Raw genomic sequence first — 24,478 nt, 5'->3', positions numbered from 1 at the left:
CCTTCAGAGAGCAGCAGTTTTCAGAGTGTGGTCCAGATTTCCAGGCTCCTCCTCGCGAGCACAGTCAGTCTGTGGGGTTGGACCAGGGAGCTTGCAGAGTAACAAGCTCCCCAGTGGGTTCTTCGGCTCGGTGAAGCTTGAGAAGCTCTGCACTGGGGCACTGCGGGAGAAGAATGCCCGCTGTCTTCCCTGGCGTCCGCCTCAGACCTGCTCCATTAGAGAGCTTCGTTACAGAGCAGGCACAGACAGAACTTCGCTGGGCTTCCAGCTTCTTCCTTTTGCCCAGAAAGGAACGTCCGTCTCTAATGAAAGAGGCGTTTTCCATTTCCCCATGGAGCTGGCTCTCAGTTCCTGGATTAAAGGCTCGTTTGTATGCAGTGAGCCCTTGGGCAGCCAGTGGGCTCAGCAACTTGCTTCTGAAAGGATTGTGCTTGAAGTTAAAAACCCTTCAATTTGTTCTAAAAGCTTTTACTTCATTCCCTGCCCCTTCCTCAGATATTTTAACAGGAACATTTTTTAATCTTCAGAAAAGTTGGAAAAATTGTAGAGCGAACACCCATATATACCCATCACTTAGATTCTGCAGTGACCACTTTCTGTATTTTCTTTATCATATAGCTATCCATCTGAAACATTTACTTTTTCTCAAATTTTTCATTGTAAAGTACACAACATAAAATACTTCCATCTTAACTACTTTTATGGTGTATATTATACTCTACCTGTTAGATATTTATTTTGTGTTCAAAATTTTTTGGCTCTGTAAGTCATGCTTTAGTTAGTATCTTTGTATAAATCTTTATGCACATCTCAGATTAGATCTTTGGGATAAAGTTGAAGATCTGGTCTTGATTCTTGTTTAGATGGAAACATGTCTGTCCTCAGGACCTTTGTTGGTACCTTGTCCATTTTGTCTGTTTTAGTCCATAAGCTGAGTGTTTCCTCTTAACCAATTTCTTTGCCAACAGGTTGGTCAAAGTCACTCTGTATGGATCTCAGATAAAATTGTACAACATTGAAACTGCTGTGCCGTCAGTACTAAAACCTGATCTCATCGATGTGTAAGTACGGAGTGGGCTGCTGGTGCATTCTCAGGAAAGGCCGAGTCCTCCAGTTTATAAATCAGTTTGTAGATACAAAGGAGCAGTGGTGGTTGCCATGAAGAGGAGAATGACTCCCTCCTCCAAACCTGGAAGAGAGGATTGCCTGGGGGCGGGGGGTTGGAGTAAGTGGAACGCATCAGGCGGGTGAGAGCTGGGAGCAGAGGATGTATGGAGCGGGCATTTCAGGAGGGAAGAGCAGGAGGAACTGAGACACAGATGTGTCTCACGGTCCCGCAGTCAGGGAGGCGGTGAGCGGTTTGTGCGGTGGGAGAGGGGGCCGGAAAGGCATGGGAGGACTACGGTGGGAACAACTCGAGTGCCCTAAGCCTTATCCTGTAGGCCAGTGACTGAAGCTGTGGTGTACGGAGAATGCCTCAGAGATTCTGACTACAGCAGGATGGCCTGAGGCTCCTCGGGTGTTTGCGTGTGACCCAGGAACTGGGGTGATTTTGAAGGACATTCAGGGACCACACTTGGAGAAGCTTTTTGGACAGTGGAGAGCCATTAGGAAAGTGACTGTGGAAGGGCTAAAGGAATGGGGAGTGGAGATGGGGCCATGTCCCAGCGATCACACTGCCCAGAAGGCTTGCTCTAGACCAGAGCAGGGGTGGGCAGACTAGGGCCTGTCCCACATCCGGCCCACTGCCAGCTTTAGTAAATGAAGATTTCCTGGAACACAGCCCTGCCCATTCATTTACGTACCACCCGTGACCGCTTTCATGCTGCAGGGGCAGCATCAAGTATCTGGGACGGAGAGAGTATGTATGGCCTGCAAAGCCTAAAGTATTTACACCCTGGCGTTTGCAGAAAAAGTCTGCTGACCCCTGTGCTAGCTAGTTCTTGAGCTGCAAATTAGGTAAACGATAGTCTTATTTACTATAGTGGTTTAGGTTGGTTTTTTTTTTTTTAAGAGTGTGTGTGTATGCGTGTACATATATAGCTTTCCTTTTTGAGAATTTAGAGAAAGCTGTGAAGCTTCTGCTGAGAAGAATGCTAATTTGCTCATAAACATATAACATCTTGCACACAATTTCAGGAAGTTTCAGAGCCCCTTCTCAGCCTTACGGAGCTCTGTGAATTCGATAGAGTGACTGAAATTCCTAGACCCTGAAGCCACACTTTGATGTCCTTTTTCTTAATTTTGGTACTCAAATCTTGAAGGGTAAAACGATCAATGCATTCTAAATACAAAATACAAAATAACTGCTTGGTCACTATGAATTACCAGCATTTTCTTACTTTAAGGTACTTAATACCTTTGCTTACCTACCTTCTTATCTTGAAAAAGTTACCACCTGTAGAAAAGGGGAAAAAATAGAATGAACACCCTTACACTCTCAAACTGGATTCATCAATTATAAATATTTTCCCCATTGGCTTTTGTTTCTTTTGCTTTCTTTTTGTATACACATGTGAACCCACACTTTAAAAAATTTTTTAGGTGAACTGTTTGAAAGTAAATTGCAGACAACATGTCACTTCACCTATAAACCCTTCAGCATGTTTCTCTAGGAACAAGGTCATCCTCCTACATAACCACAATACCATTATCACCACTCAAAGACTTTCATGGATACAGTAATATCTAGCAATTTTTAAAAGATTTTATTTATTTATTTGAGATAGAGAGCGAGCACACATGAGTGGAGGGAGAGGGAGAGAATCTCAAGCAGACTGCACTGTGCCGGGCTGGATCTCGTGACCCTGAGACCATGACCTGAGCCGAAACCAGGAGTTGGGATGCTCAACCGACTGAGCCACCCAGGTGCCCCAATATGTAGCATTTTTAAGGGTGTGTGTGTGTGTATGTATAAAATATTTTCCATCCTCAGATTTTCCCAGTCATCTCAGAAATGTCCTTTATATCTTTTTTTTTTTAATCCAAGGCCTAACTAATCATGAATCATGTATTACATTTACCTTCTGTAATCTAGACCAGCTCCCCAGATTGTGCATGTTGGTGGGGGGCAGGGGAGAGAGGGAGAGAAGAAAAGAGAGGAAGAGAGGAAAAGAGAAACTGAATTTTTGGAGATTTAGACCTTATTTTTTTAAAGAAAATCTTAAAAAATCTGGATTTGTCTAGTTTTTGTACTGTATGAGATTGATGTTTAACATTTTTAGTAAGAACAGTAGGTAGGTGGCAATGTGTTGTTCTTGTATCATATCTGGAGGCACTTGAGGTCAGTTTGCCCTCCTGAGTTGATGCTCAGTTTGATTTCCACGTGGTGTCAGCCTGAATCCTAGCTCTGTTGCCTAAAAGGCCCTAGGAGCAGTGAGACCCCAGAAAGAATGCTCCCCTGAGGACCCAGGCTCTTGGTTTCTAAAGTGCATTCTCCATCAAAGGGAGCCACAGCTCCTTAGAGGGCTGACTGTCGCCTGTGTTAGAGGCAGTGGTGGTAAGGTTTAGACGATGAGTTTTCATTTTCAGGTCCTACCTGAGCAAGTAAATGATTTCTGTACCATCACCTGTGTCTTAGAACAGTAAATGCACTGGGTGGAATTCTTCCTTCAATGCTAATATATTTTGACCTTGACCTTTAAAGTCGCATCTTCTCTCCCCTTCGCAGGCACGCTCAGTCCCTGGCTGCTCTGCAGGCTTACTCTCACTGGCTAGCACAGTATTGCAGTGAAGCTCATCGGCAGAACACACAGCAGTTTGTTACGCTCATCTCCACCACCATGGATGCAGTCACACCTCTGATCAGCACCAAGGTCCTGGAACAGCAGGCGTTGCACTTTGTAGCTGACTCTTTGTCCTTCTGTTCCTATACCCACTTACTATAGAATCAAAATCTTGCTTGGTATTAGACTCTTAAATTCTCACCGCTGTGAGAGAACCATGTGTCATTCCAAATGTTCCTTTTGAACTGTGGGCCACGTAAATTCAAACATAACTTTATTTTTTTTAGCCAAGTCCCACATGAATATATGCTCATTGTGGAAATGTAAAATACCATTCAAATTTATAGGCCAAAAAGTTGTGATACTCTTTAGTCCCCTTCTCCAAAACACTGCTATTCTGTAGTGGGGATGTTTTATAATTTTCCTCTTGATGGAAGTCAGTTCTTGGTGTGTATATCCCTGTAGGATGGATTCCGGGAAGTGGATTTGCTGGGTCAACGGGGTATCCAAGTAAATTTGTAGGTTCTAGTCAGTTGTCCTTTGAGAAGACCATCAATTTATATTATATGGCATATAGATGTTTGTCTTTTTGTAGTTTTAATCACACATAGCATTCTGTCCATTTTTGTTGAGTTTGTTATAAATGATTAGAATTTATACATTATACATGGGACATTTATACAATGTCCCATGAGGGGGATTTATATAATTTATAATTTACCTAGCCATTGCTGGACTTTAAAGTTGCCTCTGTTTGAAAAAAAGTTATCCCAGATAATTCTGAAGTGCATGTACTCCTGAACTTAGCTTTATCCTTTTGGGTGATTTTCTTAGAGTAAGTGATTGGATTAAAGGTTAGGGATAGTTTGTGGTTCTAGGAAATTCTAATAATCTTCCTTTCCAAAATAATTCTGCATGCCCATGACTCTTTGGTGTGCTTTTTTCTACCAGTCTTACCAGCATTAGGTCCTATCTATACAGAGTTTTCTCTTTTGCTAACTTGAAAAGGACGGATGGTCCTCGAACCAGGGTTTTGATTGGCATGCCGAGGGGAGGAAGCAGGAGAACCTGGCGTGACTGGTGGGGTGCAGGAAGGCGGGTGGAGAGAGAGACTGGCTTGGTTGGAACAAAGAGGAGTGAGATGAACAATCCCGAGTAGTTTGAATGGTATGCCAAGGAATTTGCCGAGGGATTGTAGAGCTGAGGAGTGACAGAGTCCAGACGTGTCGGTGACTAGGGACAAGAGGAACCAGAGGGGGGCGCTTCCGGCTTGAGGTCAGGAGCTTCAACGAGGCACAGAGTTGGGTCCCTCATTGCTGGGCGTCGTCCCTGGAAGCTTCTTTGGTACAGAGCCTAGGTGGTATAATGCCTCCTGGCGCCGTACTTGGCTTGTGGCTGCCTTGTTAAAGTTCTTCTAATGGCAGCCTCCCAGGAGAGCGAGCGAGCCGACATGTTCTCTTCCATCTCCAGGTCCAGGACAAGTTGCTGCTGTCCGCATGCCACTTACTGGTCTCCCTGGCCACCACCGTGCGGCCCGTCTTTCTGATCAGCATCCCCGCGGTGCAGAAAGTGTTCAACAGAATCACCGATGCCTCTGCTCAGCGACTTGTCGATAAGGTGAGACCCCGGGGCCACCCTGCGTCGGCCCTGGAGCCGTGTGGCTCAGACTCAGGGAGGCTGAGGAAGGGGAGGCTGGCCTTTCTGTTGCACTCAGAGTTTAGAGGCCACGCCAACGGAGACGGGTTCCTCACATGTGGCCCATAGGGCAGCCTCAGCGCTCTCTCATCAGGCCCTTCCCAGTGCGGCCGCCGCGCAGCGTGCTGATTAGGCTGCAAAAACCTCCTGCTGGGGGCACGGGGGCACGCGGGCACTGCTGCTTAGCCGGCGACCTGGCTGGTTGTCAGAGTCCCCTTGCGTTCTTTTTGGCTTAAAACAGTCTGTTTTTGTGGTTATATTTGTTTTCTTCGGATAGAGACACTCCATCCAGACAAGGATCTTCATAAACTTCAGGAGGCTCAGGCTAGAAGTTAAAAACAAACAAAACAGAGAGGGTGTCAGAGGGCAGTCAAAGCAGTTACTGGAGAGCACCTGGGATTGAGGGAGAGAGCTGCTCTTACGGCCTCACGCTCTCAGCCCTGTTCTCAGCAGCTCCTCGGAGGGTGTGAAGGCCAGTGTCTGCGGTGTCCGTGACCTTTCCCTCTGTAACGCTTCTGGTACCCGAGTAGAGGGGAGGGGTGGCCCCAGGAAAGATTATTAGGGCTGGGCCTGGAGTGTGCTGGACCCAGACTTCAGTTTCTCTCCCCTCCTGCATTACCTTGACTTGGACCAAAGCTCCAGGCCCAGCCTGTGAGAAAGGAGCCTGGAGGCCTGAGGTGGGGGTGGGGTGGGGTGTGTGTGTGTGGTGGTGGGGGGGTGCCTAGGTCATGTCACGTGCACTTGTGTGTTGCTCTTCGCCCTCTGACGGATGCCTGTGGGGGTCTCTTCCAGGCTCAGGTGTTGGTGTGCCGAGCCCTCTCTAACATCCTGCTGCTTCCATGGCCGAACCTCCCCGAGAATGAGCAGCAGTGGCCTGTGCGCTCCATCAACCATGCCAACCTCATCTCCGCGCTCTCACGGGACTATCGCAACCTGAAACCCAATGCTGTCGCCCCGCAGAGGAAGATGCCACTGGATGACAGTAAGTGTCCCCCAGGCAGGGGCAGCCGGGGAGATAGGTAGGGCAGGCTCTGTCTTTCTTTGTGGCCGATGAAGTATTCACCTGTCTGTTGTCTCACGGCCGCTGGGTGGGAGAACCAGCCTTGGGTGATGGGGTCGTGCTTCTCTGTGGAATTCTGTGAACACATCAGCTGGACCTATTTCCTGAATGTAGAACACCCCTTTTCTTAGTTAAAATAAGTAAACCATTGATGGTGCCTTCCATGGATAAAAAAGTCCACAGTTGACTAACTGATCCATTTCAGATACTTGTATAAGCAATCAAAGCAATTCACCTCTACACATTGGGAAAAATGGATTTAAGTACTGTCTTTTGAAACTATTTTAACCTTCCTCCAAAAACATGTTTCAGAGGCTTTGAAAGAACTTGGTATCTTCACAAATGACACTTCAAGTCTGATTGTTTATATTCAAAAGGGAGGAAAAAGATGAATCAGGAAAACTCAGTTCAAGTAGAAGGCATCAGATTTCTCTGAAAAGTCTTCCAGAAAGTACGAATTTTATAGAAATACTTAAAAAATATAGTATTTTAACACTAAGAAAATACTGGAACATTGGAAGACGTTTATAGAATGTCAACAAAAACACTTTGTGAAATGTTGGAAATAGGGGCGCCTGGGTGGCTCAGTTGTTATGTGTCTGCCTTTGGCTCAGGTCATGATCCCAGGGTCCTGGGATCAAGCCCTGCATCAGGCTCCCTGCTCAGCGGGAAGCCTGCTTCTCCTCTCCCACTCCCCCTGCTTGTGTTCCCTCTCTCGCTGTCTCTGTCAAATAAATAAAATCTTTAAAAAAAATGTTAGAAATAGCAATAAGTACTCAACATTCTTGCTAAGAACATTATTTTTATAATCAGGAACATTAACACGTGCTCATTGTACAAAAATATTAGAATAGTATAAAGAGGGGAAAAACTCTTAAATCTCTTGTTTCAGTATTTTAGGAAGTAAGCATTTTAGCAATCTTGTTGTCTTCCTTTTTCTCTGTTTCAGGATCTTCTGTAGTTCTGTGGGTGCATGAGAAATGGCGGAGTTAGGGAGGGCGCACTGTGCGCAGGGCCCCTGCCCGGGTCTTCTCTCCGTCTCTGCATCTCTGGCCATGCCGGCACTGCCCTTTACAGTCCGGTGTTTGTCTGGTCCTGGTTCTCAGTGTTTGCGTTCAGTCATTCACTTAATTCCCACGTGAGCCTATGCGTTATTTGCTTTTAGATATCCTGATTTAGTCCCTGAGGAAACTAGCGTCAGACGACCTGATTTGCCCAGGGGTTACGTACGGCTAGTGTGGACTCACCTTTTAGAAAGTTTAGTGGTCTTTTCTCCCTTTATCTTACACGTGCTTATTATCAGTCAGCATAGGCTACGTGGTAACAAACAATTCCAAAAGCTTAGTGGCTTAATCCAGGAAAAGATGTATTTCTTGCTCCTACTGCATGTTCAGCTGGGGCCAAGGGCGTTGGGGACATCCTGCTTATTATTCTGGTCACTCGAGGCCCCAGGCTGCTGAAGGCCACCCTGCAGTCTGTGCTTACGCTGGGATGGGGGCGGGGAGGATGGTGCAGGGGCGCTCGAAGCGCTGGTCTGCAGGGGACACCTGGCCTTCAGATGTCCACTCAGTTTCACTGGCCAGAGCATAGGGGTCTGCGGCTGCAGCTTCCCTGCAGAACAGGTGCCCCCCTGTGTTGGAGTCACCATGTGCTGGAGTGATCTGCTGAATGGGAGCAGCCATTTCCACAGTGAATAGACTAACAGCAGCGTTAACATCTGGCGTGTTCCCTGTTTGCCAGGCGCTGGGCTGAGAGCTTCCTGTACAGATGTTCATTCAGTCTTCCCTGTAGCCCGGTGAGGTTTGTCTTCTTCTCCGAGTGATAACGTGAAGGCCTGGAAAGCTTTTCCCATTGCAGCTTAGTACTTTGACAAATTTTGAAACCTACACTTAGTTGGAAGACTAAGCAAAGGAACAACTGTATATCTTATGTGAGGGTTACTTGCTAATATTTTGCTACACATGTGTTCTTGCCCAACCCCCCCACTTTTTGTTTTTAACAGAGCCATTTAAATAAAGTAAGTTGCTGACACACTTTATCCCTGAATTCTTTATTTTATTTTTTAAAGATTTTATTTATTTATTTCACAGAGAGACACAGCGAGAGAGGGAACACAAGCAGGGGGAGGGGGAGAGGGAGAAGCAAGCCTCCCACAGAGCAGGGAGCCTGATGTGGGGCTCGATCCCAGGACCCCGGGATCATGACCTGAGCCAAAGGCTGACGCCTAATGACTGAGCCACCCAAGCAGCCCTATCCCTGAATTCTTAACCTTTATTTCTGAGAACAAGATGCTCTCTTATAACCCAAACACCACAAACGCAACCAAGTTGTGCAACCTGGTAATGGTAACATCATTTAACCATAGACGCAGTCAGTGTTCCCAGGAGCTACCAAAGTGGCCTTTTTTGTTTCTTAAAAATGGAAGATGTAGTCCGGGATCCTATGTTCTCTTTGGTTTTCACATCTTTCCAGTCCTTTAATACAGAAAAGCATTCCTGGTTCTTGTTTTACAGGACATTGACGTTTTTAAAGAGTCCAAACCCATATTCTCGTAAAATGCCCCGGAAGCTCTTCTGATTGTTTCCAGCAATTTGGCAGGAATACCACCTGGGCCGTGTTGTGTGTTTTCCGTCGCATCGCTTCTGTGTGTCCCGTTACTGGCATGCTCAGTGTGGTCACCTGCCTCAGCAGGGCCTGCTGGTCTCTCCGCTGTCAAGTGCCATCCCCCCCCCCCGCCCCTGCCCCCGCCCCGTGGCTTGGCACGTGTAGCTTGCTCAGGATCAGAGAGAAGGCGGTGGGGTCAGGAGTCAGGCCTGGGTCTGAATGGCTCCAGATCCTGATTCTTCACCACATTGCCCCTTTGTTCTTGAAAGCACTGTTTTTAATGGTCTGGTAACAGACCACCTATCAAGTGGAAGTACCACACTTTATATCCCTGTTCTCCTATTACATATTCAGTGGTGCTTTCAGTTTCCCCTTGTACATTTCTGTGAATACATTTTGGTTCTTGTTTCAATTTCCTTACACATCAGAGGTCAGATTTTGGTCTCTTTCCCCTGTTGGTTTTTCCCGCTAAACTGCTCTCCCTGCGCCTTGTGTATCTTAGGGAGACGTCTGACCCAAGTGCAATTCCCCGGCTCAGTTAGAGTCCCTGTGCTTGGGGTAGTGGTATGTGAGTGGTTCCTTCAATATGGTGCACGTGTCTTTGGCTCACGTGCCAGTGTCCGCGTGACCAGCCGTTAGAAGACCAGCCTGTTGTGAGCCATTATTTTCAAATCCTTTGAGTGAGGTGGTGTTACCTATCTATCCACATTTTCAGATGAGGAACTGAGACTTAGAATCTAGTGGAGTCAGGAGTCAAACCTGATTGCATCCACCTCCGGAGCATCGATTCTTTCTGCTGTACCCTTCCCTGGAAGCTGCTTCTGCTCCCACAGAGGCTGGTGAGCGTGGAGGGCCAGGTGGAGGCCAGTTCTCAGCCCAGCTCTGGTTCTGCCCCCGGAGCTCCACCAGGGCTACGTCTGCCAAGTGCAGGCTGTGCCATGGGGGGCTTTTGGGGGCAGCTGGGGGCAAGCTCTGTGTCTAAGGGGACAGCCAGCTCCACCAGTGATGGGGAAGGATGGTACCTTCCCTATGCTGAACCTTCCGATAGTCCAGGCACTTTGCTGGAAACATTCTCAACCTTGTCTGTCGTCCTCACAGCAGCCCTGCAAAGCTGGGGCTCTTGGCTGTCCCTGGTGTCCTGACAAGGGGCCTGCCCCGCTTGTAGAGCCGTCTGGTGCTCGTCTGTAGTTCCTCCGGGCCTCCTCGGAGCTGGGCCCTTGCCGTGTCCTCTGAGCTCCTGCCCATTTGCCAGCCCCTGCCTCTGCTTTCTCTGGGCGCTGTGTGGAGGCACCATGTGAGCTTGCATCGGGGTCTGGTTAGGAGTAATGTAATAACACAATATCATAGGAGTAATGTGGTTAATAACACAATATCATAGGATAATATCGTACATATTGTCAGGCCCTGGGCCCTGACAGCGGCAGCAGATGTGCCGCCGGGTGCTGGTATGGATTGCCGTCTATCTGGAACTGACTCCGTGTCTCATCTGCATGTGTCCATTCTCGCCTGGGGTAGTTCCCTTGTGAGGCTTATTTTTTTATCCGTCACCTAACCGGAAGCTACACTTTTATCTTTCCCTCCCTGTGGACTTGTTTCTGGTGGATAGAGGCAGAAGAGAGGCAAACACCTGAGCAGGCAGGCCACCGGAGTCCTGGCGGTAAAAAGGGAAAAAAGAGAGAAAAGGATATAGGGAGAGAGAGAGATGGATAACTCAATCAAGAGAGACGGTGTTCCTTTAGCACGACTTCTGCAGCAGTCCCCTGAATACCTGTGCAAATGTCCCCCCTTCTCGTGTGTTCCCCGTTACCCTGCTTTATCCTCAGACAAGTCCTGACATACACTGAATCTCGATTTGCAGCCAAAGTGATTATCCACCAGACACTTAGTGTCTTAGAAGACATCGTGGAGAATATCTCCGGGGAGTCCACCAAGTCCCGGCAGATCTGCTACCAGTCGCTGCAGGAATCCGTGCAGGTCTCCCTGGCCCTCTTTCCAGCGTTTATCCATCAGTCAGGTAGGAGCTGGCCGCAGGCCCCCTGGTGGCGGGAGCGGAAGAGTCCAGAGGGACTGCTAGGCTCTGTAGAGCACACCGAGCGGGCGGGCGCGGTGCGGCCTTGAGGCTGAAGGCAGAGCGCAGGGACGGTTATGGGGAGTCTGGGGCTAAGGCCCCCTGGAACCCTCACCTGGGCCTTGCACCTGTGTCGTGTGGCCCGGAGTCACTTGGGGCATCTTGCCTCATGCGCTTCTAAGTCTTTGCCTTCTCCCAGTGCGGAACGTCAGAGGAGGGGTTATGGGGTCATTGTACAGGAGAGGAAAGAGAATTTTTCCCATGGGTGCTGCTGATTTCCTTCGATGGCAAGGTGGCTTTTGCTGACATGGTTCCCGCCCTCTGTCAGTGCCACTGATAGAGGCTCTCTGACTCTCTGGATGCACGGGGCCTGGCTCTCCTGAGAGCACTTAAAGTAGTCTTGTCAGTCACGAGGGAAGTGTCGGAGCTTGCTAGTTAGCACACGTTCCCTGATTGCCTCTTGTAAGCAGCGTGTGTGAGGTTAGAGCCAAAACATGCTGTACGAGATGATTGTCTAGATCTGCAAGTAGAACCAGACTAAATGTAACCAATATTTTCTGCAATTAATCCCTTTAATGGGCCAGGGCCATGCAGCCTGAATACACCCTCATTATCCACTTTCAGCCACTTAACCCCTGACCCAAGTGCAGGGATTAGCGGTCAGAGAGAGAAATGACAAGAGCACTCAGGTGTTGGCCCAGTTGAATCATCCATCAGTGTGAGCACAAAATGATCCATCTGCAGTGAGAATTCAGCATTGCTGGATGCTCGGTGGTGAAGGCAGCTGCCCCGTGACCTTCACTTCTTCTAGTGAGCCGTCGTCAGCCAGAGGTTCACGACGCCAGAGCTGTTTTCTCGGCGTGTCCCTAATGGTTTCCCACTTTCCATCGTGGGCTCTGGGGGCGTTGGGGAAACTTCTTCCAGCAGGAAGCCTTCAGGCGAGATGGTAGTGCATCTTGCAAAAGGAAGGCCATCAAACCGAGGGGGCTTCCATTTATCCCTGTGTGCAACTTCTGACCATTTGCTGTGTGCCTTCATTTAGATGTGACCGATGAGATGCTGAGCTTCTTCCTCACTCTGTTTCGAGGCCTTAGAGTACAGATGGGCGTGCCTTTCACGGAGCAGATCATACAGACTTTCCTCAACATGTTTACCAGGTAACCGCAGACCTGCTGTTCGCCGTGGCTTCGACTGCCAAGGGAGGACTGGTGGGGCTGGGCTAAAGAGCCTGGGACTTTCTGCTCCTTTTCTTCACGTGCCACAAGCGTTGGTTTTCATGCGGGCCCCCGGAGAAACATTTCCTTGGCTACCGCGTGCTTCCCCGTGTCTGCAGAGAACAGTTGGCCGAGAGCATCCTCCACGAAGGCAGCACTGGATGCCGGGTGGTGGAGAAGTTCCTGAAGATCCTGCAGGTGGTGGTCCAGGAGCCCGGCCAGGTGTTCAAGCCTTTCCTCCCCAGCATCATCGCCCTGTGCATGGAGCAGGTGTATCCCATCATTGCCGAGGTACGAGGGGTTGGGCCGGTCCCGTGCTGCCTCCTGTCTGCCCTGGGGAGGGAATTAGTGAAGAAAAGGCATTGTGTTTTAAAGCTAATTTGCTAGTTGTTTTTTTTTCGTAAGATATTTTTGCCAAGAAAGAAGGCCTTTAGCTTGGTCCAGTCTTTTTATATTGGTTGAATTAATCAGAACTAGTCTAGTGAAAGCATAGCAAGGTTGGTGAGTAAGAGCCGTCTGCCATGGCAAACAATTTATAATTTTAGGTGAATATGCGGTTTTCTCCAGTGAACATTGTAACAAATGTACTTTCCTAGTAAGAACTTTCACTGATCTCAAGGATATAAGGCTAGTTCTTGGAACCATGCAAAGGTTTTATTGTTAAAGGAACGCTTTTAGTCCTTAGAAAACACGTTCAGCGTGACAAGATCCAGAATAAGTGTGGATTTAACTACATTTTATGTGATAGTTAAATAAGAGCTAACCTTTTTAAGTGTCCTAACTAAGGCTTAAATAAGTCAGTTGCTTTGCATCATTAAACACATTTGGGTCCTGTAAGGATTCCTGCCATGGGGGCTCGTGCCCTCTGGTCCCAATTTAATTTAGTCAAGACTGAATTAAATACATCTGGGCCTTACAGTTTTGAATTCTCCAGAGACATCTGGAATACTGTAACCTGGCATGCCCTCCAGTGACTTGGAGATTTTTGGTTCAGTTAGAAAATACTGCTGAGCCTGCCTCCCTCCACCCCCCTTCCCCGAATCCTGCAGCCAGTGACAGAGGAGACAGGCCCAGGGAGCAGTTAGCCCCGCACGCTGCCTCCCCCTGGAGGTCTTCTGCCGTTGCTTTCTGTGGCTCTAGGTGCTCTTTAAACTCCTGCTCCATAGAGGGCAGAACTGCTTTTAAAGCTTCTTACTTGTTTTGCATAATAAGATCAACAGGTTAGCTGGGACAGCCTTTTTTATCCTGGGAAAAGGAACATGACCAAGAAGATGTGACAGGTCACATCAGCTGCTTTCTAAATAGGAAACCCATATTCCTAATTGTTCTGCCATTTGGTAGCCTTTTTTTCCTGCCTGAGAGGGCTGAGTGCTTCTGTCAGAAAAAGGGCCTCTCGGAGTGCCTGGCTGGCTCAGTCAGTAGAATGTGACTTGTGATCTCGGGGTTGTGAGTTCAAGCCCCACGGTGGGTGTAGAGATTACATAAAAATAAAATCTTTAAGAAAAAAAATTTGTTAAAGAAAAGAAGAATAAAGGGCCCTTGGCCCTGGCCTGGGCATTGTGTCTCTGTGGAAGTACGCCTGGTTTGAACTGCCGGCCTGAGGGCGACTTGACCGGACGAGAGTGTGGGTGGGACACCGACACTCTGCCTGCTGGTAGCAGGCATCGTTTAGGTCCCTCTGTTGCTCTGAGCCACAGGAAGGGCAGGTGTGAGGGTCTGTGTGTCTCTGCAGCGCCCCTCCCCTGATGTGAAGGCTGAGCTGTTTGAGCTCCTTTTCCGGACGCTCCATCACAACTGGAGGTACTTCTTCAAGTCCACTGTCCTGGCCAGTGTGCAGAGGGGGATCGCTGAGGAGCAGATGGAGAATGAGCCTCAGTTCAGTGCCATCATGCAGGTAATGTGCAGCAAGAGCCCGTGAGGCTGCCACATGATCCCAGGACAGAGGGCCTCATTCTGGACACCACCTGGGTCCCTCAGCTGTCTGTCCCTTGGTTTGCTTCCCTGGCATACGGGAGGCCACGTAGTCTCTGGTCAGAGCTCAGTGCTGCCTCTTAGTATCTAGGAAGTTAGTTAAGTTCTTGGGGGTTCAGTCTCTTCATCTGTAAAGTGGGGAGAATGCTGCCTATTTCGTGGGTCGAGGGTGAGGCTGACTGGGTTAGCTTCTGCCCAGCTGCTGACGCGTGGGGGTGCTGGGTAAGTACCTGTCTGTATGCCTTGTAGCGGCGCGCCCCCAGTGTGAAGGGCTGCAGCACTTGGAGGCCCCCTTAACTGGAAGCTGAGTGGAGTCTCTTGGGGAGGGGCCCAGGGATCTGCATCTTGTAAAGATCGTTCCGGCTCATACCATCCTGGGAGAGCGCTGCCCTGTGAGCGGACTCCCCGGGGGGCTGACCGCACCCTGCTGTAGGGGCCGCGGTGCCTCCCCTTGCTGGGGGTGCCTGGGCTGCCTTGTGGCTACTGTCCACTGCTGTCCTTCCACACTTCATGGTAGAACTTTTTATTCTGAGCCCAGGTCCAAGTAGAGGGTTTCCTTTTTGTTTGTTTGTTTTTGTTTCCAGCGCAAGTTTTTCTCCTTGGGGTAGCCAGAGGGATTCTGCCTTCCTCCCTTGAGCTCCGCGTCAGCACGCACACGTGCAGTCCCTGTGCGGAGATGCTTCTCTGGATGAGCACATGCCCTGCCCCTCGCCTCTCGCTGCCCTTCTGTCTCCAACGTGGCCTTGGGTGTGGAATATTCAGTGTTTGCTCTCCTACCCCCCACGTCAACCTTGCTTCTAAGCTTTCTTGGGCAGATGGGTACCTGGCCCTCTACTAGGCTGGTGAAAGCCACTTTGGAAAACAGCTTCACGGTTTGGCAGTTTCTTACAAAGTTGAGCATGTAGTTACTACCCGACGAACCACTTGTACGCATTTTACCTAAGCTAAATGCAAACATTCATGCCACATGTCCACAGGTGTTTATAGTGGCTTTTTTCATAATTGCCCAATCTGGAAATAATCCAGATATGCATCAGCTGGTGAATGGATAAACCAAGACACACGTATATAAGGGACTGCTACTTGACGGTAAAAAGGAACATATTCTGACACTGAGACCAACGTAAATGACTTCCAAATGGTTATGCTGGGTGAGAAACCAGACCCCAAGGGCTCCAGACCGTATGATTTCCACTCCATCATGTAACATTCTGGAAAAGGCAAAAACAGAGGGACAGAGAAGGGGTAGGGGGAGAAGACTGCAAAGGGGACACGAGGGACCTTTTTGGGGAGATGGAAGTGTTGTGTGTCTTGATTGTCATGGTGGTTAGATGACCATGTGTTGGTCAGAATTACACAAGGGTGAACCCCAAAAGGGTGAGTTTTACTCACTGTCACACTTGAGTAAACCCAACTTAAAAAAATAAAACCATCGGGCATCATGGAGATCCCATTGCTGCAGCAGGCATTATGAGACCCCTCATAGCTCAGGGGCCCGGGGACAGAAGGACAGAGCAGGCAGCAGCTTGTTGGGAGTGGGGGCTTGCACATCACTGGCTTGGGGTTTTTTGGCAGGGGAGGGGTGTTACTTTTTGCTTTAGCACTTGTAACTTTGACAGCCCAGAAACTGCAAAGGAGTTTAAAAATTTGCTGTTGCTTAGCCCCAAGCCAGAGGCAGCCAGTTTGAAGGAGCCTCCCAGGATTTGTGGTTTGTAAGAGTTGGGACGCCAGGGAGAGGGTATGTGGCTGACAGAGGGTGAGGGGTTGGTTCGAGGGGAGGCAGGAGGCAGGCTTCAGAGTCTGCTGGGTTTGCTGAGGTTTTGACTAGAGTCACTTGACTAGCTTCTCGCTTCAAAGGCGGAATCCATGAAGGGATCCAGAGGTTTATTACAAAAGGTCAAGGTGAGACCCACATGTGAAGTGAGGCCCAGTGGGGAGGACTTCAGAGCTACGACTACTCAGGAACATTCCAAGATCTGACCAGAAGACTCAAGGCCGTGGATACCCTCATCCTGCCATGGACATGAGGAACCACTTGCAGAGTGCTGGTTCTTTTGGTGTGGGGTGGGGGCCCTAGGAGGGCCAGGTCTGAGGTGCTTTAAATGCTGCTCATAACATAGTGGTCTTATTCCCTAGGCTTTTGGACAGTCCTTTCTCCAGCCTGACATCCACCTATTTAAACAAAATCTCTTCTACTTGGAAACTCTCAACACCAAGCAGAAGCTCTACCACAAGGTCAGCGCCCCCTCTCAGAAAGGGTCCCTCCTCCGAGGCGTCAGTGGGGCGGGCGGAGTGCCACCCTTCTGGGGCAGCAGCTGGGGCACATGGCAGGAAGTGGGCTGGGATGCAGACGGGCCCCGGGGGCGGAGTGAGCCCTCGTGCCATCGCTCACCCCAGCCTCTCTGTCTGCAGAAGATCTTCCGGACCACCATGCTGTTTCAGTTTGTGAACGTGCTGCTGCAGGTCCTGGTTCACAAGTCCCACGACCTTCTGCAGGAGGAGATCGGCATTGCCATTTACAACATGGCTTCTGTGGACTTTGATGGCTTCTTTGCAGCCTTCCTCCCAGAGTTTCTGACCAGCTGTGACGGCGTGGATGCCAACCAGAAAAATGTGCTGGGGCGGAATTTCAAGATGGATCGGGTGAGAAGAGGGAGGCCAGGCTACGGGGAGGGCACACGTGGGCTCTCACCCTGGCACCTGCTCAGGGAGGAAGGGGCAGGCCACTTCCGTGTGTAGTCTGTGCCCACTAGTGGCTCCTGAACAACTTGGTGCTGTGGCTGGGCGCGGGGGGTCCCGCCTCCCCACGGTGGGGGCTCCTGCAGCCAACGTGTTCTTCGTCTCAGCCGTCGGGACCCAGCCCCGGCCCCAGCAGTCTGTCTGATTGCCTCTGCACCCCGTCGAGCACACCCATCCCCCTGGGCGCAGTCATCGTTTTCTCCCGGGTCCTGAGCCACTATAGCCCAAACTTGCAGATAGTCTGGGAAGACTGGCGCTCAAGAGCCACGTCTCGGAGTCGCCCCAGGGTTAGGGATGGGCCCCTGGGCTCTGCCCAGGCCTCCTGGTTCAGCGTGGGCTGACCTGCTGTCCGCCCAGGGAACGTGGTGGGAATGGGGGTGGGGGCTGGGGTGGTGAAGGCACTGGATGCACACACAGCCATTGTGGCCGGTGTGTCTGGGTCCCATGGTCCCCAGCTTCTCCTGTCCCGGGGTGTCCTGTCTGGACACTCACCTGCCCCCTTTCCTCTCTCAGCCGTTAGGTCTCTGCACTTGCCTGCTAGGCCCTTCTTGGAACTCTTCCCGTGGAACGAGTCCGTTTCATCCTTCACCGCCTGACACGCGGCAGAATGAAACCTTTCTCCCTCATCCTCGTGGTGTCCCTGCCTTGCCTCCCGCGCTGGAGCAGCCGGCCGGCAGTCCCACTTCCATGTGCAGACCTACACAGGGCTCTTGCTGGAGCAAACTCTGCTCATTCCTTGCTTATCTCATCTGTGATATGCATCACGGTGGTTTTCTCTTAGACTCACTCAGTTCCTGTTTTCCTTTGTCTTGGACTCCTCCTTTCCTTGTTTTCCTTTGTCTTGGAATGTATCTTTCCCCGGGATCTGTCTTGTCTTCTCCTGAGCTTCTGGAAGCTCACTTCAGCCACTTGGGTAGTGTTCCTTCCTGTTCCTTGAGGCCAAGTCCTAATATTTAACCCTCAGTTTCTAATGATGTCCTTATCAGTCAATGTCTTGATTGAGAAAGCGGTGGCCTTCCAAATCTAGTTCTGCATCTGTGCACCTGGGGGGCTTATTAAATAAACAGAAACGTACTCTTGTGTTCCCCCCCACCCAGGACATTTGAATTTGGCATTTGGGAGCCACTGATCTAAAAGACACCCCTTTGGTTTGTTTTCTGGAGGATGAAATAAGTAAACAAACCTGTACCTTCATTCATCTGTTTACCGTGTACCTGACACTGGCTGGCTCTTGGGCCCTGTGTAGGGTGTTGGGGCTCCAGTCCCTCTCCCCGCCTTCAAAGGAGCCTTGCTGGGAAGACAGGCAGCATCGCCCTCTGTGGATGACACTGGGCCAAGCACTTCACATGCCCCGGCTCTTGGAAGCCTTCCAACAACCTTCCGAAGTGTAGATCCTGTTACTAATCCCATTTCACAGATGAGCCGAGGCCCGGCAAGCTCAGCTGAGAGTTGGCAGTTAGAGAACTTGGGAATGCTAGAGCCAGGAAGCAGGATTCCTGGCTGGATGCCGGGGTTGCAGAGCCAGCGTGCACGGCCCACACGCGGGGTGAGCCAAGGGCACTTGGAGAGTGAGGAGCAGAGGTGCCCGCCTCGCCAGCTGGGGCCTCTTTGGCAGAGGCAGGCTTTGAGGTGAATTTGAAGAGGAGAGGTTAGCCAGGTGAAGGGCGGGTGGGCCGAAGCGCACCGCAGAGCCCTGCCAGCGGGCTTCCAGAAGGTACTGCCGTGGCACCGCCAGCCACGTGGGGTCCCACTGGCTCTGTGGCAGGCACCGTTGATGTTACTCTACATTTGGACCTGCAGTGTGGCACCCAGTGATCCCGGTCTAAGCACGAGGAGGCGGACCTCGGGTGGTCTTGCTGGGTTATGGTAGAGTTGGGGGTTCCAGCTGCGAGGGGTCCTCTCCATTGGTGTCTGCGGCCTGTGGGCTCCTGTGGGGGTGTCCCTCCTGATCGGGGGGGCCTGCCCGGAGCCTGGGGTGGGGGAGGAGTCTATGGCTGCGGCTCGGCCGGCTAGGGTGAAGGAGAGGTGTGCGTTGGCAGACATACCTGTGTTCATGGGCGAGTCCAGTCTGGATCCCCTTCCCTTCTTTCCATGGGACCTGGGGCAAGTTTCGGAATCTCTCTGTGCTTCGCTTTCTTCACCCTTCACACGGGGGCACTAACGAAACCTGCACCACGGGCTCGTGGTGAAGGTGGAGTGACTTAGCATCTGGATTGCTTGGGGGCCACAGGGCCTTGGCTGACACGTGGTGCATGATGGGTGTAGATATTCTGACTATCATAAAGCTTTTGCAGACTTCTGAGGCCCACCCCAGGATCGAAGTAGCTCGGGTGGGGTTGGGGGGTGATTTGGGGTGTTGGGTGGGACTGGGCTGCAGCTGTGCCCCTGCCTTCCAGGACCTACCCTCGTTCACCCAGAACGTGCACAGGCTGGTCAACGACCTGCGTTACTACAGACTCTGCAATGACAGCCTGCCCCCCGGCACCGTGAAGCTCTAGCACGGCCTGCTTACCGCCAGGGGACGCGAGCTCCGGCTGTCACCCGCCTCCCCTCTGCCCTCTGCCACGGACGGCGCCCGGACAGGCCTCGGCCGCTCCCTGGATTCTCACACCCTGGACGGCGGTGCCTGCCCCCCCGCCCCTCTCCACGCTTCTCTCCTGCTGCCCACCCAGCCGAGCGGGCTGCAGGGTGCGTCTTAGCGCTGGTTGGAGTGCCCAGGGCATCGGGAGCAGGCGGAGGGTCATGCGACCAGGTTCCAGGGAGGCCCCAGGGAATCCTGCGGGCTGGTCCGCGCCGTGCCCACGGACGTCAGCCACAAGGCAGAAACGCCAAGGACCGCTCATGACAGTGCCACCTTCTCACCATTCCGCCCCCGGCCCAGCCGGCCCCGGAGAGACTTGATGCTGGAACTGTTTTGGCACTTGTGTCAAGCCTCTCCTGCCCTCCCCTCTGATTGCCTTGAAGTCTCTGCTCTTCGTCAGAGATTTGCAGACTTGTGGGTTTTTTTGTTCTTGTTTTCTCATCATTCCATTGTGATACTAAGAAACTAAGAAGCTTAATGAAAAAATAAAATGCTTATGTTGTTGTTATATAAACCCTAGTCAGGGAGCGTCTTTCCACTCAGCTCCCCCGCCCCAGCCATGTGCAGGTGGAGGGCCGTCCTGGTGGGGAGCAGGGCAGCGAGGTCGGGGCCTGCGGCGGGGCCCCGGGAGAGCACCGCAGAGGAGGGCCAGCTTGGGTGGGGTCTCCTAGACAGCCACTCCGTTAAGCTGCGGGAAGACACAGGGCCCAGGCTCACCTGGCGGTGCGGGTGGGTGTGGAGCCCAGGTGCGGTCTGCCACCCCTCCTCCTAGAGAATGGATCCTTCCCGAGAGACCCAGCCAGGCATTGCCCGTCGGTGGACCGAAGTCTCGCTGGAGGTCAGCAGCCGGGTAGAGGGCTGAGTGGGTGGCGGGTGTGAGAGGAGAGGTTGCGCAGGAGAGGGCACTCGGGGCTCAGTGGTGTGTCTGAGAGCTGGGCCTGGTCAGCCATTCGTGTGTGGCAGTGGTGCTTGTCCTGAGGTTGCTGGGATGACGCATCGGCAGCTCCTCCTGCCTCAAGGGTCCCGGTGACCAGACTGACAGGACGAGGCTAGATTCTTCTGTTTTAAGATTTTATTTTTAAGTGGTCTCTACGCCCAACGTGGGGCTCAAACCTACAACGCTGAGATCAAAAGTCGCATGCTCCACTGACTGAGCCAGCCAGGCACCCCTGGACGAGGCTAGATTGTCATGTGGAATCCCAGCCCTGGCTGGAAGAGGCTTGCTCACCTGCAGTGAGGGTGGCCACTGGCTCGGTGGTAGAACTGGAGAGGAAGGAGTTGGGGGGGCTGATGGCTTCTGCTTCTGAGGCCTTTATTAGCATCACTGTGGGGGGCTGGGGGGGGCAGGGGTACCTGGGCTGTGTGTGTGCGCGCGTGTCAGTCACAGCCTCTCAGCTGGAGCTAGCCCCACTTGAGAGTTCGGAGAAGAGGAAATTGAAACTCCAGTCGCTCTTTTGCAGAAAGGAATTAACATCCAATTATTCTTGGGCTATAAATACCATGTCACCTGCCTGTGTGGGAAGGCTTGAGTGTGGTCTACGCCTGAGCCGGTGAAAGGGCTTTTTGAATGCGGGCAGATGGAAGGGGCAAAGGGATGGGATCTGTCGCCTGAGAGCTGGGACGGAACTCGAGGAGGCAGGATTTGGGGTGGTAGGGGAAAGGCTGCAGGGAATAAGGTGGGCCCAGCAGTTTTGTTTCTAGACTGCTGGGCATGGCTCCAGCTGTGTGGGTTGTAGTGAGCTCCCCATTCTTGGAGGTGTGCAAGCAGAGGCTGGGTGACCTGCAGAAAGGGTCTGCTCCCCTGGTGCTCCCCTGACTTATCCCTCTTGTCTGCAGTGTGCACCGCCCCACCCACCTGCAGGGCTCGGCACAGAGCAGGCCTTAAGGAGTGTGGCTGGAATTGGGTGTCTTCTCAGGCCCTTGACAAACCCAGAGACTGCATTCTGAGGGAGGGGCCAGGGAGAGGCCCCAGCGAACCTTTAGTCAGTCTTGGCCGTGGACTGACAATGCCGAGGATTTCACCGAGTGGGCCGCTTGCTCTGCCGCCTTTTGAGTGCAGGGAGGCTGTCACGATGGTCTGTCCCCATCAGTGACATCCACCCGAGGCATAGCCACTGGCTCTGGGATGGTGTCTGATGAAACACTTCCAACTTCCAACCTTTTCCTCCACTTGTCTGCCATCGGCCTCACGCCACAGAGGGTCGACTTTCTTTTCCATAGCCTTTTTTATTTCTTCCTGACTAAAATATTGTAGTGAAAAATGCAGAAAGCTAAAAAGGTCATCTAATCCTACTGCTCAGAGAAAACCACTGTTAATATTTTGGTGAATTTTCTTTCCCAAATACGTACAGACATATATGGTTTTGCTCTTCCTTTTCCTTTTTTTCATTGTAAAATTGAGCTCGTGTTGTTTTGCAGGCTCTTTTATTCATTATCGCGCTGTGACCGTTTCCGTGTTACTGTTCTAGAACGTGATTTTTAATGGCGGAGGGCATTCCAGGGACATGCTTTGTTTACAGTTTTTCTGATTGCAAACGTTTGCTGCTGCAGCGAGCATCAGTGCACACGAATCTCCGTGCTTGTGTGATGGTCTCCACGGGTCCTCGTCCTCCATGTGGAGGTGACGGCACACATGTTCTCGAGGCTTCTGATGGATCCTGCTAGGCCTGATTTCTCTTCTGAAGAAGCTTAAGTTACAGACTTCAGAGTTGCAAAATGTCTGAGCTTGTAAGGCTCCGCTGAGATCATTTGACCAAATCAGCCCCTACTTTTTGTGGATCTTGGGGACTCTCCTGCCCACTTCTCAGCGCCACCGTTATCCCCTAGTGACGTCTCCGCAGGGAGGCTGGCTGGGACCAGGGAGAAGAGAGGTGCTGATGGTTCTAGTTGATTCCCGGGGCCTTGACAGGAACCCTGATTGACGGCAGTGAATTTAACAAACGTTATTTCCGGAATCCCTGTCTAAGCCCGGTGCTGGGTTGCAAGTGAAGGACTTAGAGGCTAATAAGGCAGCTGGTGCCTGCCAGGACTTGCAGGCCCGTGAGGAGACGGACAGACAGCTTGTTGCCGAGAGGTGTGCTAAGTGCAGTGATGGGGGTTGGGGGCCCAGGAAACGGATGGAGAGCCGAGGATCAGGGGGGCCTCACTGAGGGTGACGACCACCGAGCCGGTTCCTGGAGGGTGTGGAGGAGCTCTCCGCTGGGCAAACGGGTGTGGACACAGGGGCGATGGGGTCTGAAGGTGGGCCGGCGGGCTGGAGCTGCCTGGAGACTTTGCAAATTGCCAAATTGTCATGAAGCTTTGATGGGGAAATGGGTGGGGCACGCGCTTCCTTTCAGCTTCAGGTGCAGCCCCCTGGTTCATCGGAGGGGCCTACCGTGGTCACCAGCCCGGAGACACACAGCTGATGACGGGCAGCGTCCTGTTCTGTGCGGTGAGCACGTGGGAGGATGTGGCCTAACGGCGCTGGGGCGTCTCCGGGACCCGCTGGGGCAAAGCACAGGTCTTCCCTGACCGCCTCTCAGGAGCGCCCCTGAATCGCCTTGACTGCCCCACGGCACCTGTGGTGGCCCCGCCCACAGGAAGGCAGGGGTGGGGCTCGGCCCACAGCAGGTGCCCCAAAATGTCGAGTGCCCGAGGGTTTTCCAGATTCATCCAAATGGGTTTCTCCTCACACGAGGAAGCCTGGAGTCACTCTAATTTTTAACATAACGAAGCTACGTTCTCGGTGTCTGCTCCCAACGCCAAGCCTTACTTTTCAGGGCTCCTCAGGGAAAAGCCCTCGAGTGAACAGCTCTTCAGTGAAGGATTTCTTTAGCTCAAGGGCTCCCCTTTCCGCTCTTCCTTGCTTGCATCATTGGAAACATCTGTAGAAATCCATGTTAATTAATTGGCTCCAGCCTTGGAGTGGGTGGGATGGCATGGTGGATAGCACGGTCATGCGGCCTGCTGGGTTAGGCCTGAAGCTGGCTCTGAGCCCCGGTGACCCTGAAGGGCACTGGGAGCTCTTGCTGAGTCCACGTTGGGTGCCTTCCCCGGGGTGGGCTGGGGGTGGGCTGAAAAATTATTGAAGTGAAACATAGGCCAGACACAGGTGGGCATTTTGGCAACGGGTAGATTTTAAAAATAAGCCGGGGTGGCTCAGTCGATTAAGCATCCCAACTCTTGGTTTTGGCTCAGGTCATGATCTCATGGGCTGTGGGATCGAGTCCCGCCTCAGGTCCGTGCGCAGCACGGAGTCTGCTTGGGATTCTCTTTCTCCTCTCCCTCTGCCCCTCCCCCGCGCACGTGCATGCGCGTGCTTTCTCTCTCAAATAAATCTTTAAAAAAATAAAAATAAGCTTCATTATAGAAATAATACATGTTCCTTGGAGATAAACAACACTAGCTGCACACACGCACATACCCCTTTGGGTGAGCTGTGTGGTCCCTAGAGACCCCAGCTCTCTCTGGCTATTTCAGCCTAAGCCACGGCGGGCCAGTTAGGTGGAAGTGGCCTCTGGAACACTGTGGGCAGTTAATCTGGGACCTAGTTCCTCAGACTCACATTGGTGTCTGCAGCTAGCTGGGGCCTGAGGCCAGAGGCTCATCCAAAGGTGCGTCTTCTCCCTGAAGTCAAGAGAGAGAACCACGGTCATTCTTGGAGCCACTGAGGAAGACTTAATCCGCATTTTGCAGAGGTGGAGCCTGAGGCCCAGAGGCTCCAGTAGGTCCGCGTCCTGCCTCTTCCCCACCTGTGTTCCCATGTGGGAGCCGATGACTCCTGAGCTCCCCAGGAGTGGCGGCGACCTTGCTTCCAGCCTCGGAAGGACACTCAAGTAG

At 51.7% G+C, this 24,478-nt stretch overlaps 1 protein-coding gene across 2 annotated transcripts in view; it reads left to right on the top strand.

The window, feature by feature from the left end:
- XPO6 (exportin 6) overlaps positions 1-20,171 on the top strand; it is a 103,225-nt gene extending 83,054 nt beyond the window's left edge. For both annotated transcript variants that reach the window (XM_021700621.1, XM_021700620.1), the window contains exons 14-24: positions 969-1,061; positions 3,671-3,815; positions 5,196-5,342; positions 6,213-6,402; positions 10,943-11,098; positions 12,195-12,309; positions 12,486-12,657; positions 14,099-14,260; positions 16,474-16,572; positions 16,750-16,980; positions 19,473-20,171. In XM_021700621.1, the coding sequence (XP_021556296.1) occupies positions 969-1,061; positions 3,671-3,815; positions 5,196-5,342; positions 6,213-6,402; positions 10,943-11,098; positions 12,195-12,309; positions 12,486-12,657; positions 14,099-14,260; positions 16,474-16,572; positions 16,750-16,980; positions 19,473-19,574 (1,612 nt within the window). In that variant the 3' untranslated portion in view covers positions 19,575-20,171. The remainder of the gene's footprint in view (positions 1-968; positions 1,062-3,670; positions 3,816-5,195; positions 5,343-6,212; positions 6,403-10,942; positions 11,099-12,194; positions 12,310-12,485; positions 12,658-14,098; positions 14,261-16,473; positions 16,573-16,749; positions 16,981-19,472) is intronic.
- The last annotated feature ends 4,307 nt before the right edge of the window (positions 20,172-24,478 follow it).

This window comes from Neomonachus schauinslandi, chromosome 5, assembly GCF_002201575.2.
Source record: "Neomonachus schauinslandi chromosome 5, ASM220157v2, whole genome shotgun sequence".
Taxonomy (NCBI): domain Eukaryota; kingdom Metazoa; phylum Chordata; class Mammalia; order Carnivora; family Phocidae; genus Neomonachus; species Neomonachus schauinslandi.
The sequence above is the reverse complement of the archived record's forward strand: the minus strand, read 5'-3'. Positions and strand labels throughout refer to the sequence as shown.